The sequence below is a fragment of the Lepidochelys kempii genome, chromosome 5 (genome assembly GCF_965140265.1).
Source record: "Lepidochelys kempii isolate rLepKem1 chromosome 5, rLepKem1.hap2, whole genome shotgun sequence".
Classification (NCBI taxonomy): Eukaryota; Metazoa; Chordata; order Testudines; family Cheloniidae; genus Lepidochelys; species Lepidochelys kempii.
The window spans coordinates 47644041-47659508 of NC_133260.1; the positions used below are offsets into that span (position 1 = coordinate 47644041).

General features: G+C 40.5%; 1 protein-coding gene across 6 annotated transcripts in view; it reads right to left on the reverse strand.

Moving 5' to 3' along the window:
• SV2C (synaptic vesicle glycoprotein 2C) overlaps nt 1–15468 on the reverse strand; it is a 213967-nt gene that overhangs the window by 99371 nt on the left and 99128 nt on the right. For all 6 annotated transcript variants that reach the window (XR_012158914.1, XM_073344195.1, XM_073344194.1 and 3 more), the window contains one exon: nt 3236–3387. Coding sequence is in view for 5 of the 6 variants with exons in the window: in XM_073344195.1 (XP_073200296.1) it covers nt 3236–3387 (152 nt within the window). In the remaining variant the exon portion in view is untranslated. The remainder of the gene's footprint in view (nt 1–3235; nt 3388–15468) is intronic.

The window sequence follows — 15468 nt, forward strand, 5'->3', positions numbered from 1 at the left end:
ATTATGTGAAAACCAAACACGATGCCAAACGTTTACTGCCTTTTGACATTCATTAAAGATATTTACCTTCAAATATTATGCAGAACTGGAAGTTGCACTTTCAAAATGGTGTACAAAATGGCTCATTAGCCTTCCTATAAAACCTAGCCTAATGACAGTGTAAGTCAGTGTCTCCACAGTGACCCATGCTGACCTTGTTCATAGGCAGTAATTGTGAACATCTCTTCACAGATGTTTCCACTTCTAATAGAAGCTCTGTGACATGAACTCCTCTTTCAGGGACCCTAGGCAGGTCCACACTCATTTGCAGTTTTCACACAAAGGACAACAATTATAAATTAACAAAGCCCTTCAACAGAGGCACTAATACTTACAGCGGAGATTATGAGGGACCTGAAGCAGTGATCTTTCAACAGAGGGGGCCTGAAGTAATACATCAGTGCCACTTTATGATCTTTGTATTAATGAAAGTTTTGCTTCGATTTTACCCTATTATCACACTGTTTGTTGTGTTAACAATGAGAGGTTGGTGCCAAAGCACTGTTAACTTGTTCTACTTTAGCCTTTTTGGTAGCCCCCCTACCCAACCCCTAGGAATGATCATGCTGCTTGAACAGAAAAAGAGACAAGTTACTGCATATATGCCATGTCATTTTCCTTCTCTCCTGACAAAAAGCGAGGGCTAGATGCTCAGCTGGTGTAAACTGGCATTGGTCCACCGACAGCAATGAAGTTATGCTGACTCACAGCAGCTGAGGATCTCCCCTTTTTTCAGAAGTGCCTTATATAAGAGTGTGTACTTATGAAAGGCGTACACTCCTAAGAAAAAAAGAGTCTACCCTCTCCTTCTAGTTACCCTCTTTTTAATCCTGCAATACAAGTATCTACCATGCCTGCCAGCTAATACATTTTTAAATGAGCTAACGCCCATTAGGTTTGATCCTCCTCTCGCTTACACTAGTGTGAATCAGGAATAGTTCCACTGAAGTCAATGGAGTTACTCTGATTTTAAACAAGTGCAACTTCATTCATTTCCATGGAATTACTTCTGATTGACATTGGTATACGGGAACAATCAGGCCTCGTGCACACACTGTGGTCTAGTCTACACTTAATTTTTGCTGGCCTAGCTATGTCGATTGGGAGTGTGGGAAAAAAAAAAAAAGCACAAGCCAAATAGATGTTACTCTGCTGGCAAATGCCGTAGGGTGGACACAGTTATACTGGCAAAAAAGTTTGTTTACTGTTATAGCTTATTTTGTTCAGGAAGCTAGGACAACTCTTTTGCTGATATAAGCTCACTAGGAGGGTTTGCCAGTATAGCTGTACCATTGTAATTATGCCAACAAACCCTTCTTAGTTTAGACAAGGTTCACATGAAAAGCAAAGAGCAGAGAAATGCCTCCAATCTAAATGAATAGATCACTGAAGTGGGTGGATTGAGCTATTTAAAATTCTGATTTGCTTCCTGGTAGGTGAAGATATAATGTGGAGGATGACTGAAAAGTATTTTGGGGGACAACTGAAGATTTTGGACCACTTCTGGGAGAAATGCAGAATTTATAAATGAGAAAATACAATAAATGTGGTCTGTTTGACGCAAACCAATGTCAAAAGGGTAAATCATTAAGAAATTAATTTATCAAACTTGCTTCAAATAAAAAGGGAGGAAATCTTGAAACACAAAGCACTTCTCTTTCCTTGTTTTCCCCCCCCCCCCCTTTACTGCCTCCTTGGGTGCCATTTTGAAATGAGAGGTTTCAGAGTAGCAGCCGTGTTAGTCTGTATTTGCAAAAAGAAAAGGAGTACTTGTGGCACCTTAGAGACTAACCAATTTATTTGAGCATAAGCTCAAATATTTGAGATGCATCCGATGAAGTGAGCTGTAGCTCACGAAAGCTTATGCTCAAATAAATTGGTTAGTCTCTAAGGTGCCACAAGTACTCCTTTTCTTTTTGCAAATACAGACTAACACAGCTGTTACTCTGAAACCTGAAAGAATAATGTATACTAGAACAAAAAGTTACTTGGCAACCAGAGCTCTTTACTAACTGAAAAGTAAAATCAATTCACATACTCTTGCCAGTAAGTGTTTTTGAGTTTTGGCAACTCAAGGACCCAGAGGCCAGGTCAGGAACTCAGATTCAGCTTTTCTCTGAGATTCCCTGATTAATTTTAATTCAAGATTGTTTGCTACCTGATGAAGCAGATTTAGTCTGTATAGTTATGACCCATTCCTCCTTTTCCTTCGCACTACCTGTCCTCATCACCTTTATGAAAGCCTCAAGAATCCCCCATTTTCTTCCCTTTACACTCCAACTCTTGTCATCACCATTGTTCTGGCTGAAGAAAATTGGATAGGATTTCCATTGCATCTCATGGCAGTCCTTTAATTGTTTGGAAAGGCGCAATGAGCAACGTTTCTACATCCTGCCTGTCCACAAGAGCTTATTTTTAAAGGGCGGTGAGCAACCTCCATGCCCATTGAAGTCCGTGAGTAGTCAACACCTTAGAGTCAGGCCCAAGTGCCCAGGAATCAAAATTGTACCTCAAGGTTACCTTTTCACTGTGCTATGACTTTCAGGAGCTATTTCATTATATTGGTGTGCACTGTATAACTTGAATCAGCTGGACGTTTTGTATCTTATTCAGTCTAAAAGTTGTTACATTATATTGCTGTCCATTCTATTTCTACATTTCTGAAGTACAAGAATAACTAATGGCCAACCGGCCCCTGCAGCACTGTCTTCTGGGCTGGAGTTACAAACATGAACAAGAACCACCTTTCTTGCTCTCCTTTCTGAAGATTTTATGATCTAATGCCTTACTCTTTTTTTTTTTCAGCAGCAATGGCACAAATATGACACCATGGTTTTCAAACTTTTTCTGTATGATGCAAGATATCTGTTTACTGCAAATACATTTCTTCAGTTTTGGTGATAACATCAATTAAGTTACTCAAGAGATTCCAGTATATTAAGTTCCAGTCTCATGAGGTTCAGGGACAATTGGCTGAAGAATGAGCAATGGCTGATTTTTGCATGTTTCAATATTTTGTAATTTATGGCCTGATATAATGTGTCCACTTGCCTAAAAACAATCAATTAGCCCTTTATAGTAAGTAGGTCAATATTTTGAATACAAACTCAGAGTACGCTCTTTTTCTGATTGTAAAGTGGTTTACTGATTATGCATGATAGAAGTAATACACATGTAGAAAAGACTTGTTTCTTACCATAGTGAGGAATTATTGCCCAAGCCATGGCAGAAGCATAGATGCCTCCAATCATCCAAAACATGCACAGCCAACTTAAGTGTTCACCACGCTTCTCTCGAGCAAGAACTTCAGAAAAATATGAGAACACTGTTGGAACAGCTCCACCAATCCTAAAAGGAGACACAAACCATGTGTTAAAGACAGAGCAATAGCAAGTCTGAACAAACTTCACGACTACTTAGAACCTGAACTAAAAGAGACTTTGCCACAAAAAAAGCGTTCTTATCTATGTTTTTTCTTAAGTACATTGCCACTTTAATAAAGGTCTTCTATGTGCCATAGGCCTGACTGCAGTGCATTTGAAAACTTTCGGGGAAGCCCCAAACTTTTGACACAATTAAATGCATAGATTTTTATGGAAACAGTATGGTTAATGAAGAAGTGCCAGATTAAATTGTCAGTGAGCTGTGTTATAGAGCTTGCAGAATTGTAACTAGCATAAAGTTGTGTATTTGACTTAATTTATATGAAAATCCATACGACTATTATGGTAGGATTGGTAGTCTACCAACATGACGACAAAATTCTCATGTAGCACAGAGAATTTTTTTAAATTAATTTTTGGTAAAATTTTCTGGAGTCATGGTGTAAGTAATAGCTGCTCTCCCTCCATTCACTCCTCCCCCCCTCCCCCCCCAACTCTTGGCTTAACCTCCTTTAACAGAAGATAGGCAAAAAGAATGTTGAAATTTGAAATATCCCTGATTATTGCACATATGCTTAAAAAGTTTTATGCAGTTATATTTTTTATGATTTGCTAGTAACTTATGCTGATTTTTCTCTTTTTGGTCTTTGAGTCTTGAATTTTAATTTTGGATGCAATGACTAGAGAGTTGTAACTTCTTTTCTCCCTACCGTGCAATACTGTACATGCTACTAACTCTTTGACGTTACACAGCAATAAATATTTTATTGTTACCCACATTGTTGGAAGACTCCTATACAGTATTCTTAATAACAACAAAGTTTAAAAATATACCATGTGGTTATAACTGAACAGTCTGAAATGAGAACTAAAAGCTTTTTCTTCACTGTAGCATCCTGGCAGTTCTATCCTTGTTAGGCATTTCTAAGGTGTCCATCTTCATAGTAGCTAGGTGCCTAGAAGGATCTCCTACCCTATCCAGGTGGTTTAGAGTACTTGAAACGAATGTTTTATTACAATGAGCATTTCTGAAGCTTGTGCTGCCAGGGGCCATACTGCTAAAAAATGACATCATCTGTGACACCAGCAGTATTAAAATTGGGATCAATAAGCCATCATCAATACCAATTTACCAATGAGAAGGAGGAATTTTGTTGTTTAATAGTTAAGCAAAATGTTTACTCATTATGATTGCCAACTTAGATTTAACACAATGTAAATTGGTTTACTACATCTGATACTAAGCTGTGTTGTCCTGGGGGTCCAGTGTCAATGTCACAAATCAAGCCCCTTTTCTGCAATGTGGCCACTGCCTGCAGTTAGCTTAGAAATGTCTATTTAAAACACAATTTTACATAAAGTTCAGTTCATCTATGGTGAAAATATGGACCTCTCAAAAGGCTACAATGAGAAAAATGGTTCAGCTTTCCTCTATAAAACCTAATAAAATTCAAGATCAGTATAATTTTCAGCATTAGATTCAGGGCTTTCATTATTGGTCTAGATCTTTGTTATAGGCTAAAAAGACAATGATACTTCTTAAAACTGCAAAATGTTCCATCATGTCCCAGGACACAAGATTTGTGCTTTCATTTTTCAGTGTTTAAGACAATGTCTATGGAGCTTCAAGGAGTATTTTCAGATCAGTGAATCGCTCAGAGAACGTGGGATATACTCTGTAAAACAGCTGCAATTCACACATGGTGAAGTCGCAACTGAATTTCAAGATAAGGATAAATGCACATTTATGCTGCTGTCACACTGGCTGCTAAAACTGATTGGGAGAAAGAAGCAAGTTTACCAACAGGTTAAAACAAATATTATAGAGGAAAAGAGTAATGCAAAAATAAACTTCTGTCCCATGAACATTCAGTGGGTTCCAATACAGTTTATTTTAGAAGATGTTAAGGTACTTCACTAAGTGGTTACATGTCTCAAAGGGGTTGTTTTTTTGTTGCTTCCTTCTAGGCATCAATTTGCAAAGGATCCATAATAGACTCTTACATATATTATAAATAGCTCCCGAGATTGACTGAAGCATGCTAGTTCTTAAATTCTCTGCAAAAGTCCTGCTACACAGAGTCATAGCCCCATAAAATACCACTCTTGCTAAAGAGCTAGAAATGTAGTGTGAGATCTTCATCCCCACTCCAGTCCTTTTATGGTGGGCAAAAGGGCCAGCAGGGTATAAAGGGGACCTTACAGCCTAATATCCATCTGGGTGAGAATCCCCCTAGTACAGACACAGACGACAATCATAAGGCTGTTCTCCAAGGATCCCCTTTACATCTTGGAGTAGGGAACTGCTGGATGTAAGCTTGTGGAAAGCAAGTCAGGGATGAGGCTGCAGCCCAGAGTGCTACAGAGATTCTGAGCCTGTGGAGGATGTTGTTAATTTAGACAGGTCCTTAGGGCTGCCTCAGTCAGGCCGGGGTCCACTCTCCAGAACAGCCCAAGACTGGAAGTGTACAAAGGTGTCTTAAAGCTGCAATAACCAAACCTCCTTCTGGTCTGAGGTGGAGCACTGACTCTCATCCCTACAAAAATACCCTGAATGTAGTACTCGATGCTCAAATTAAATTCTTTAAATTATGTTGAAGAATTCACGGGCGATGGCAGAAACAAGTATTCCATATCCCTGCCTAACCCTAAGAGGTGTTGAACATGCACTTGTGTTGACTTGGCATTCAAAGCGCTCACCTCTTAGAAGCAACACTTTCACTTGGGGCTTGCTTTAGTCCGCAGAAGAGCTTCTTTAACGCCATATTTGCTTTGAAAACGAGTTCTTGGCATGGCAGTGATTTTTTTCCTATAACCGCCTCTATCCATTAAGGAAGTTTGTAGTGCCCTCTGGATATTTTTAACTGGTATTTACATATTCTGGTCACTCTTCTACGAATCTTATCACCATATTCTTGCTTCTAAATTTGAATGAGGGTCCAGATAGAAGTGACTACTTTCCTTTTTGCTTCAAGTTTTTGTCACCTATTAGAGAATCTAGACTATATCCACATATTGCAGTTACTACGGTAGTAGTTACAAATTCAGATAGCCTATGCTATGTTGTATTAATAATAAATAGTCATATTTAAATTACTTATATAGAGCTTTGCATTTTCAAAGCACTTTAAAAAATTATCTAGTACACAGGGACAGTTCAGGCAAATCTGGGGGCCATGACTATGAAATTCAAAATTCAGTGTGTAATCTTATTTCCAAATCTCCAAGGCCATGCAAGCTGTGGGACTGGGGCTTTAGGAGACTTCAAGGCAAAGGAATGTGCCTTGAGTCTAGAATTGATACAAGTGTCTTTTGGATGGTTAGGGGGAAATGGCAGGATATTTTCTAGTAAACAGAAGGAGGGAGGAACTTGTAATGTGCCATATTCTAGTGTCATGATAAAAGGAGAAAGATCCTGATCCCCGGCAAGCAGCTTAAGATATCACCAGGATGCGGTCAGCATGAAGCAGCTCAAACACCTGTGATGAGGTACACAAACCCAACATAAAACACAGGCAGAAAGGGGTTAAGAACTCTCCCTGCCTGCATTTCAGATTAACAGCCGTGTTAGTCTGTATTAGCAAAAAGAAAAGAAGTACTTGTGGCACCTTAGAGACTAACCAATTTATTTGAGCATAAGCTTTCATGAGCTACAGCTCACTTGGCCCACCTATGAGAAATAAAGAGGGAGGAACAGGATAAGAAGAGGTAGAAGAGTGTGGGGCTTCAAGAGCAAGAACTCTCTGCCAGTCTTCCAAAGGAGCTAGCAGCCCCTGGAAGTACAAAGGATGGGGACAAAAGCCCTGAGGGCCAAGGACTTTTTGACTCGTTTATGTTGTGTTTTTGGCCTATGCCTTTTCTTAGTTCATTTGATTTAAGCCACTGCTGCTCAGGTCAAGGCCCAACCCAGGTCACTTCAACTGAGGTTTTGCAAAAGATGGTGTCCATTACTATTGACAGGTGGTACCAAAAGTGGGATATCGCTACCACTGAAAAGTGGACAGCCCATTAAAAACAAAACAAAAAATGAAAAAGAACAAAAAAGTCCCACATGAAGGTGAATCGGCTCCTACAATTGCTAGTCAATTCACAAGCACAGCAGCAGAATGACAACAGCAACTGTTAGAGCAGATGTTGACACACCAGTACCAAGTTATTACAATATATGACTTACCTGCTGCCTTTACAAAGCTGCTTGAACCACACCATGGCAGGAGCTGTGCCTACCGAAATTTGGGGAATGTCTCTAGACCTGATGTTTCCCAAGATCATGGCAGATGACTACCCCAAGTCCTTCCTGATAACTTTTGAGAGAGTAGTGTTGGCATCCCAATGGCCCTCGGAGCAGCAGGCTATCCAGTGTGCCCCCTTTTGGCAGGCGGAGCTCAGGTAGTGTACCAGGATCTTGATTGGTTGGGCTGCACAAGATTATGAACTTGTGAAGACAGCCATATTGAGACTGATAAGGCATTAACAAACAGACCTACCATCAGCTCTTCTGCAATGAGAGATACCCCCAAAGGCCAGGTAATGAGTGGTTGCCCAGAAACTGAAGGACTTCTGGTGGTGCTGGCTAACGTCGGAAACTCAGATGGGACCCGAGGCAGTGGAGCTGATCGTTGCTGAACAGTTCATACAGATTCTCCCATTGGCAGGCCAAGACTGGGGCTGCAGACACTGTCTGGAAACACTGATGGAAGGAACCCACCTCATGGATGACTATCTGACTGCTCAAACTGCCTAGGAGCCTCCCACCAAAGAGGCACTGGGGGCCACTATGAGCAACAAGGAAGAGAACCGCACCATGAGGGAGAGATGGGAACGAGGCCAGATAAGCCCCGGGAAGGCCCTAATATCCAGCTGGGTGTCAGAAAGAGCCCACAATAAGCATCCCTACAAGGGTGCCTCGACAAAAGTCCCCCAGGATGACAAACAGACACCCCCAAACATGCAACAAGACCTTCACCACCTGGGCTTGCACAGGGTCACTCCGAACCTTCACAGGAAGACGATAACCAAAGTCACAGGCCAGGGCAGGGTGCAGTTGACTGTTTCTCCTGTGGCCAACTGTGACAGGGTCAGGCCAGATGTCTACAGGAGAGTAATAGAAGGCAGATATATTAGCCCAGGTTAAGTAGGTCCCTTTTCCCTGGGTAAGGTAACAGGGAAGTTTCCAGAACAATCAGGAACCTTCTGGAGACAATTAAGACAGACAGGCTGATTAGAACACCTGCAGCCAATCAAGAAGCTGTTAGAATCAATTAAGGCAGGCTAATCAGGCACCTGGGTTTAAAAAGGAGCTCACTTCAGTTTGTGGTGCGCGTGTGAGGAGCTGGGAGCAAGAGGCACTAGGAGCTGAGAGTGAGAACGCGGACTGTTGGAGGACTGAGGAGTACAAGCATTGTCAGACGCCAGGAGGAAGGTCCTATGGTGAGAATAAAGAAGGTGTTGGGAGGAGGCCATAAGGAAGTAGCCCAGGGAGTTGTAGCTGTCGCACAGCTGTTCCAAGAGGCACTCTAGACAGCTGCATTCCACAGGGCCCTGGGCTGGAACCCGGAGTAGAGGGCGGGCCTGGGTTCCCCCCAAACCTCCCAACTCCTGGTCAGATACAGGAGGAGTCGACCTGGACTGTGGGTTCAGAAAAACGGCCAAGCTGAGGGCTGCCGTGAAGCTCCAAGGCGAGCAAATCCGCCAATAAGCGCAAGACCCACCAAGGTAGAGGAGAAACTTTGTCATACCAACCAAGAGACTGGAAGTACAAGGGAGGTAGATGGAGATGGAAGCCCTGAGGGCCAAGGGCTTTTTTTCTTATTTATGTTATGTTTATGGACTCTACCTTTTTCTAGTTGCTTTGATTTAAACCACTGTTGCCCAGGTCAATGAATGATGCAGGCCACTCAAACTGGGGTTTTGCACAAAGCAGTGACCATCACCACTGAGACCACCACACTGGAGCATGGGCAGCTAACATCACTTTGACATGTCAATCTGCTTTTAGCAGGCTGGATTGTACCCTATGACCTAAAAACCCTGTATGGCTGAAGGTTTGGAAGCATTATCTAAATTGGCCTTGGTAATATATGATGACTCTCCAGCATAACTGGATTTTTTTGCTGATACCTGGAGATCATGTAGAGACATATTGTAAGAACTCTTAGAGCCATGTATTACAAAAAAATGTTTTTTAAAAGGTAAGAAACTTAAATACAGAGGAATTAATCAGCTTTGGAAAAATGCAATTTTCTGTCTCTTCCTTGATGAGATTAAGCTGACATTTTCACAGAGTAACCAACAGGCTAATAAAAAGCTTAAAATGCTGGTAGATGTTCATATTGCACATGAAAGAACCAATGGCCCTGACTCTCCATTGCATTGCACCTTGTACAGGCATTTACGCCTTCACAAACTGGGTGCAAAACTCTCACATTCCATTTATTTGCATTGTGCTCTCTTTGCACAGTGTAAATAACTACACAAAAGGCAGTGGAGAATCAATTCTGACTCTTCACATTTGTCGCCTTTGTGAGGGGGTTCTCTTGTAGTGTGGTCTCTTCGCATCAGCTGGTGCTACATTTTATCACTACTGTATATTAGGAATTAATTAACCCAAATGAACTAAAACTCAAGGTTACAAAAATACCACATCCGCCAAAGGCTGTATGAAACCATGTATGTGCTACAGTGCAGACACATGCTGGGACCAATTTTGCTGTTACATTGGTGCAAATGCTTAACAACTCAATGACTTCAGCTGAGTTATTCAAGATCTTGGCTGGGGTAACAGAACAAAATTTGACCCACTATATTTTTATAATAAAATTGAAAATGATGTATTAAAGGCAGTCTGCTTTTAGTCACCATTAGCCTCTTGGTGAAATTATATACACGTGTGAAATTTTGACTACCATGAAGTCAATGGAAGTTTTGCCATTGACTTGAATGTGACCAGGATTTCACCCTGCATTTTACAGGGAATACAAACACCATTCCCCACAGGATACAATACTAAATCTGCTTCAGACAATTAATTAGCTAAACAAAGTATGCTGTGTGCCTTGTTAAATTTATGAGTCATGTGGTTAATCCTCATTTGTAAAATAAACATCAGGCACCAAAATGTATATCTCTTCCCCCTCCCCCGGATTCTACTTTTTTCTATACTGAACTGAAAAGGCTTGGCCCTAGCTTAAAAATGCTGGTTATTCTGACAGCAGGATGGACTGATTTAAATCATGATTGAAATCACCGTTTTTTTTTAAAAAATACCATTGATTTAAATACATCTGAGACTTCATAAAACCAGTATGAAAAATTGTGCAATTTATTGCAATTTTAGGTTAAAATTTATAATGAACTAAATTATAAATGCTTTTTCAAAAATGCCTCTACTATTACGGTATCTTATTTGAATATTATAAAATTTCTATAGGCAAAGAACAACATATCAAAAAGCACGGCTGTGATACTACAAACTCTTAAGGAGGTTCATAACTTTACGCACATGACTTGTTCCATTGACTTCAAAGTGCATGTGTTCACAACATCAGGGGCTAAAGCCTATATCTGTATTTTTGTTAAAAACTTTACTCTTGGTGGCATAAAATCTTTATCACTTAAACACAAAATCGCTTCAGTTTTAATAGTGGATAAATTATTTACATTTTCAGTACATAAAGTTATTGTGAACTTTCGATACACACAAGGTAAAATTTTCAAAATTGGAGCCTAAAGTTAGGCTCCTAAACTCATATTTGAACACTTATGAGTGGGATTTTCAAAAGAACCTAAATCCCATTGACTTTAAACCTCAAACTCTGATGGTGTATGCCTTGCCTGAAGCACTTTAGCTTTCTTGACTAGTGGAAGTTCAATATATTGCCCTAAAAATAAGGACTGAGATCTTGAAGTTGATGTATCCTTCTGTGGGAGGCCAGTGACATGAGCAAGAAACAGAGTGGGGAGGTGACACCCCAGATTGCTGAGGAAGCACATTGCTGTATTTTGTAATTTTCCCAGACGTAGTACTCACAAGTCCAGCTGGGAGGTAATGAAGGCATGCACTGCTGTAGTCCAGCTGGGAGGTAATAAAGGCATGTATTATCTAGACAAGGCCATCATCTGCAAGAATGAGACAGTCTTCTAGCCAGTTGGAGATAATAGACTATGTTTCTCCCAGATGCAGCGATGTGAGAGCTCTGCATCAGAGATGAGTCTAGAAGCACACCTAAACTATGGACTGACCTGACAAGTTGGAGGCATGCCTTTATGACCAAAGGAGACTTCATTGCTGCAAACTCTTCAAAGCGTTTCCCTCTGCCATAGCTTAACTTCTGTCTTGCTAGACAGAAGTTATGGTATGGCTCTTCCTCATTCACACGTTGATCTCAGTCAGGCACTGTTAATTGGGTTACAGTGGTATGATCATGTGTTGTGAATGACTGAGTTATGTGTCTTCCGCATACTGTTGATGTTTGTGCTTGTGGAGTCTCACCGTTTCTCCTAATGGTGGCATGCAAACCTTAAATAAGACAAGTCAGAGAATTTATAATTGTGGGACTCTGGAAGTGAGTCTGCCGTGGAGGTACATGACTACCTTTTAGGCGCATCTTTCCAGGAAAAAAATCATTCTCTTTTAGTTCTTTACCATGGATCCTTTCCACCTTGACAGCAATATATGGGGATCGATGACATATCAAATGTTGTGGAAATGTCCAAACATATGAGAACCTATATCTGCCCCCTCCTCACCCCCTGCAACTATCAGTAACATCAGATCCTCCATCAGTGCCACCCATGCTGTTTCTGCTCTATAATAGCCTGAATCAGGATAGCAAAGGAACAAAGATACTGGCTTTGACTAAAGAAGGCTGAAAGCAGCTTTTGGCTAGCTTTTCCATGAGCTTGCTCAGAAATAAAAGGTTTGATACTGGGGAGTAGTTACTTAGGCCTGTTGCATCCAAGAAGGGGTTTCTTCAGCATTCATTGGTATCTTGTCAATATACTATACCCAAGAAAATCAGAACAGAAACATTTTTATTTGTCCTTATCAGTCAATAAAATGAAGGGCACATCACTATTTGGATGCATGAAGCTCCTCTCTACGTGCTGTCTTAGACCACCAATGTCCCTTGGACTACCAATGTTCTTCAGAACACTCAGAGGTGGTCCACAAAGAGCTGGAAGGTCACATGGACCTGATTCTTCCTCCAACTTCTAAAATGCATTAAAGACAATTAAAATACATTAATTACTTTTCCCAATGTAAGCCTGTCAAGGCTGAATCCCAACTCTGTCACTTCGAGTGCAGAAGTGGGGCCCGCAAGGATTTTAAAAATTAATACTTGCCACTCCAGGCTTGTATTAAACTCCCACGGTTACATCTTTTCTCTGACCTTGGCTTGGTAAATGCTGCCACCACCCAAATGCAATAAAACCCACTTTGAGCCCAGGAAGGAGCACTTGGGAATTCCTCCCTGTGGGGTGCCGTCAAGCCCTTTCACCCCCTCCTCCAGGGAAGAGCTGAAAAAGGAAACAAAGGAAATTAGCTGTGGCTACCAGCTAATCAAACAACATGCACAAACCTCTTAGGACACCAAAAATCCAATCCTGTTCTTTAAAAAGGTAAATTTTATTTAAAACCAAAAGGAAGAAAATACATCTGGAACTTAGGCTTTTGCTAGATTTTAAAAGAGCAATTCCAAAAATCAAGCACGCAAAATAGCTTTCTTGGGGGTTCAGCTTGAAGGTTACAAGCAAACAAAAGCATCTGGGGCTAGTACAGAGGAGTCCGCAAGCCAATAAGAAATAAAAGAAATAACCCTAATGGCATCTAGTTAACATTCTGATCTACTTACACACTGGAGTTCAGATAAGTAGTTCTAGGCTTGATCTGATGACTTATTATCATACCTGGCTAAGCTGCTTATAGCATGGATGCTCTGATCCTTCAGCCCAGAGAGAACAAAGGGAAAGTTTCTTTCCCAATTTTAAAAAGTTCTACTTTCCCACTGACTCTTTTGGTCAGGTGCCCACTTTTTTTTCTTTACCTGGTGGACTTTTAACCCTTTATAGGTAAAGCAAGTAAAGAACAGCTACCAAGGGGGATTTTACAGCTAACTGGCCTGCTGGGTGTCCATCAAATGGGCTATCACCCCCTCCTCCACCCTTTTATATATTACAAAGCCATTGCTGTAATTGCCACACAGATTGTTATTTGATCTCTAATGGGAGGAGTGGTCTGCATGAGAGCAAATGAGAGGGAAGATGCTCCACAAAACAATCGCTTTACTAAGATGTGGTTCACACAATGCAAATGTTTAGGAAACCCTGGTATTGAGAATTAGAGCTCCAGACTTGGGTGGCAGAGCATTTTTAGTCTTGATAACAAAACATCAAGGCACTTAAAAAAAATCTGTCTTTTAAGAAAATAAGGATTTTACCAATGAGAAATGCTCTCCCTTTAGGGTTATTTTTTACCATTCTACTACTTAAAAATGTCTCTCTTTCTTACAGCATAGATGGATGAATGACAATAAACTGACTCTTCCAGCTCCATATTCCATAAATCATACAAATAAAGAACAATGACAAAATCATTACCATTGCGTTTTCCTTGGGCCTCAGTCTGATGCTAGATGCACACAGAAAGTTTTGGATTGTAAAACAAAGAAACTCCTCCTGATTTCACAGGGACATTTGCTAAGGCATTGAGCTTCCACCTTCAATTTGTTATGTTAACTGCCCTCTACCACTGAACTACTTTCAATCTATCTGGATATCGTAGGATTTTCTGTCGTGTTCATATAGCTGTATGTGGTGATCTCTAAGATGGATAATGCCAGCTCCTCTTTTTGAGTCCCGCTCCTAGGAATTTCCATTACAGTAGACACGTCCTTCCTAAAAATACTATATGCGCTTTTGAGCACTGCCTCCTGAATTCATTCACTAATGAATGATTTACAAAATTTATACCATTTGGATAAGTGCTGGACATAATGGGTTAAATGCATTCAGTGGACTTACACCAAGGATGAAAGTGGTCCAAAATGTGAGGATTTTTTTTTTAAAAGGTATCCTGTTGTTTTACCTTACTCCAAAAAGGAGCTTAACTGCTTCTTACACTTATCCTGAAAGGGCACCTATCATGCCCATCTGTCATCCAACTTCAGTGAGGTTTCACCCAACCTCCATCATAACTGTGTTTTCATTATCAATTTTCGATCTTTCTATTTTAGACAGCAACATTTAAAGAAGAGAACTGTTACTTACTGGGAAAAAAATCACTTAAAACAATGTCTTAGTTTTCATCAAAAGAAGCTGCAATTGTTGACCTCAAAAGAAAATTCATCATACTGAATAAAGGAACAGGGATTTACATTTTTATGTTTGAGTTAATCAGTAGTTATTTGTTCTGTGGAATTATGAGAGTGAAGAACAAAAGAATTTAGCCAATATATGGCAGGAGAGATGGATTTCTGAAAATAAACAAACTAAGATGCATCTCTCTATTTGTAACATCAAAAAACATTATAAGCATCTGCTAATCTACCTGCAGGGCTGTAATTTGTCGCAGTAGATTTGGGCAACACACACTGTGACAGCTGGGATGCAAGCAACACTTATGCAGAGCAATCAGGAACCTGGCTTTAGAAAGTATTGGTGTCTGTTTGCAGATTGTTCACGAAAGGGGCTTGAAATGCAGAGGCATGTCAGGAATAAACAGATAAATAGGAAAAACACACAAGATTAAAATGCATAAGGCAGTAATATGCTCTTTGACTGAAATATCTAGTCGTCTTCTGCTTATAAACTGGATCAGAGCCAGACAGTTAAAGTACAGTAGAGATTGTGTCGGTCTGTGATGGCGTTTGCAACATTCATCCATCCTGTTACCTGTGGTCAGCTAAGATGCTACATGACAGAGTTTGAAAAATACAACTGCTATTATGCTGCTTCTTGGTTTGGATCAACCCATCTATTGTCCTGCTTTTCCTGCTCCACTGTCCAATTGCAACTGTTCCTTCCCTTTCTTATCAGCTCCTCTTTT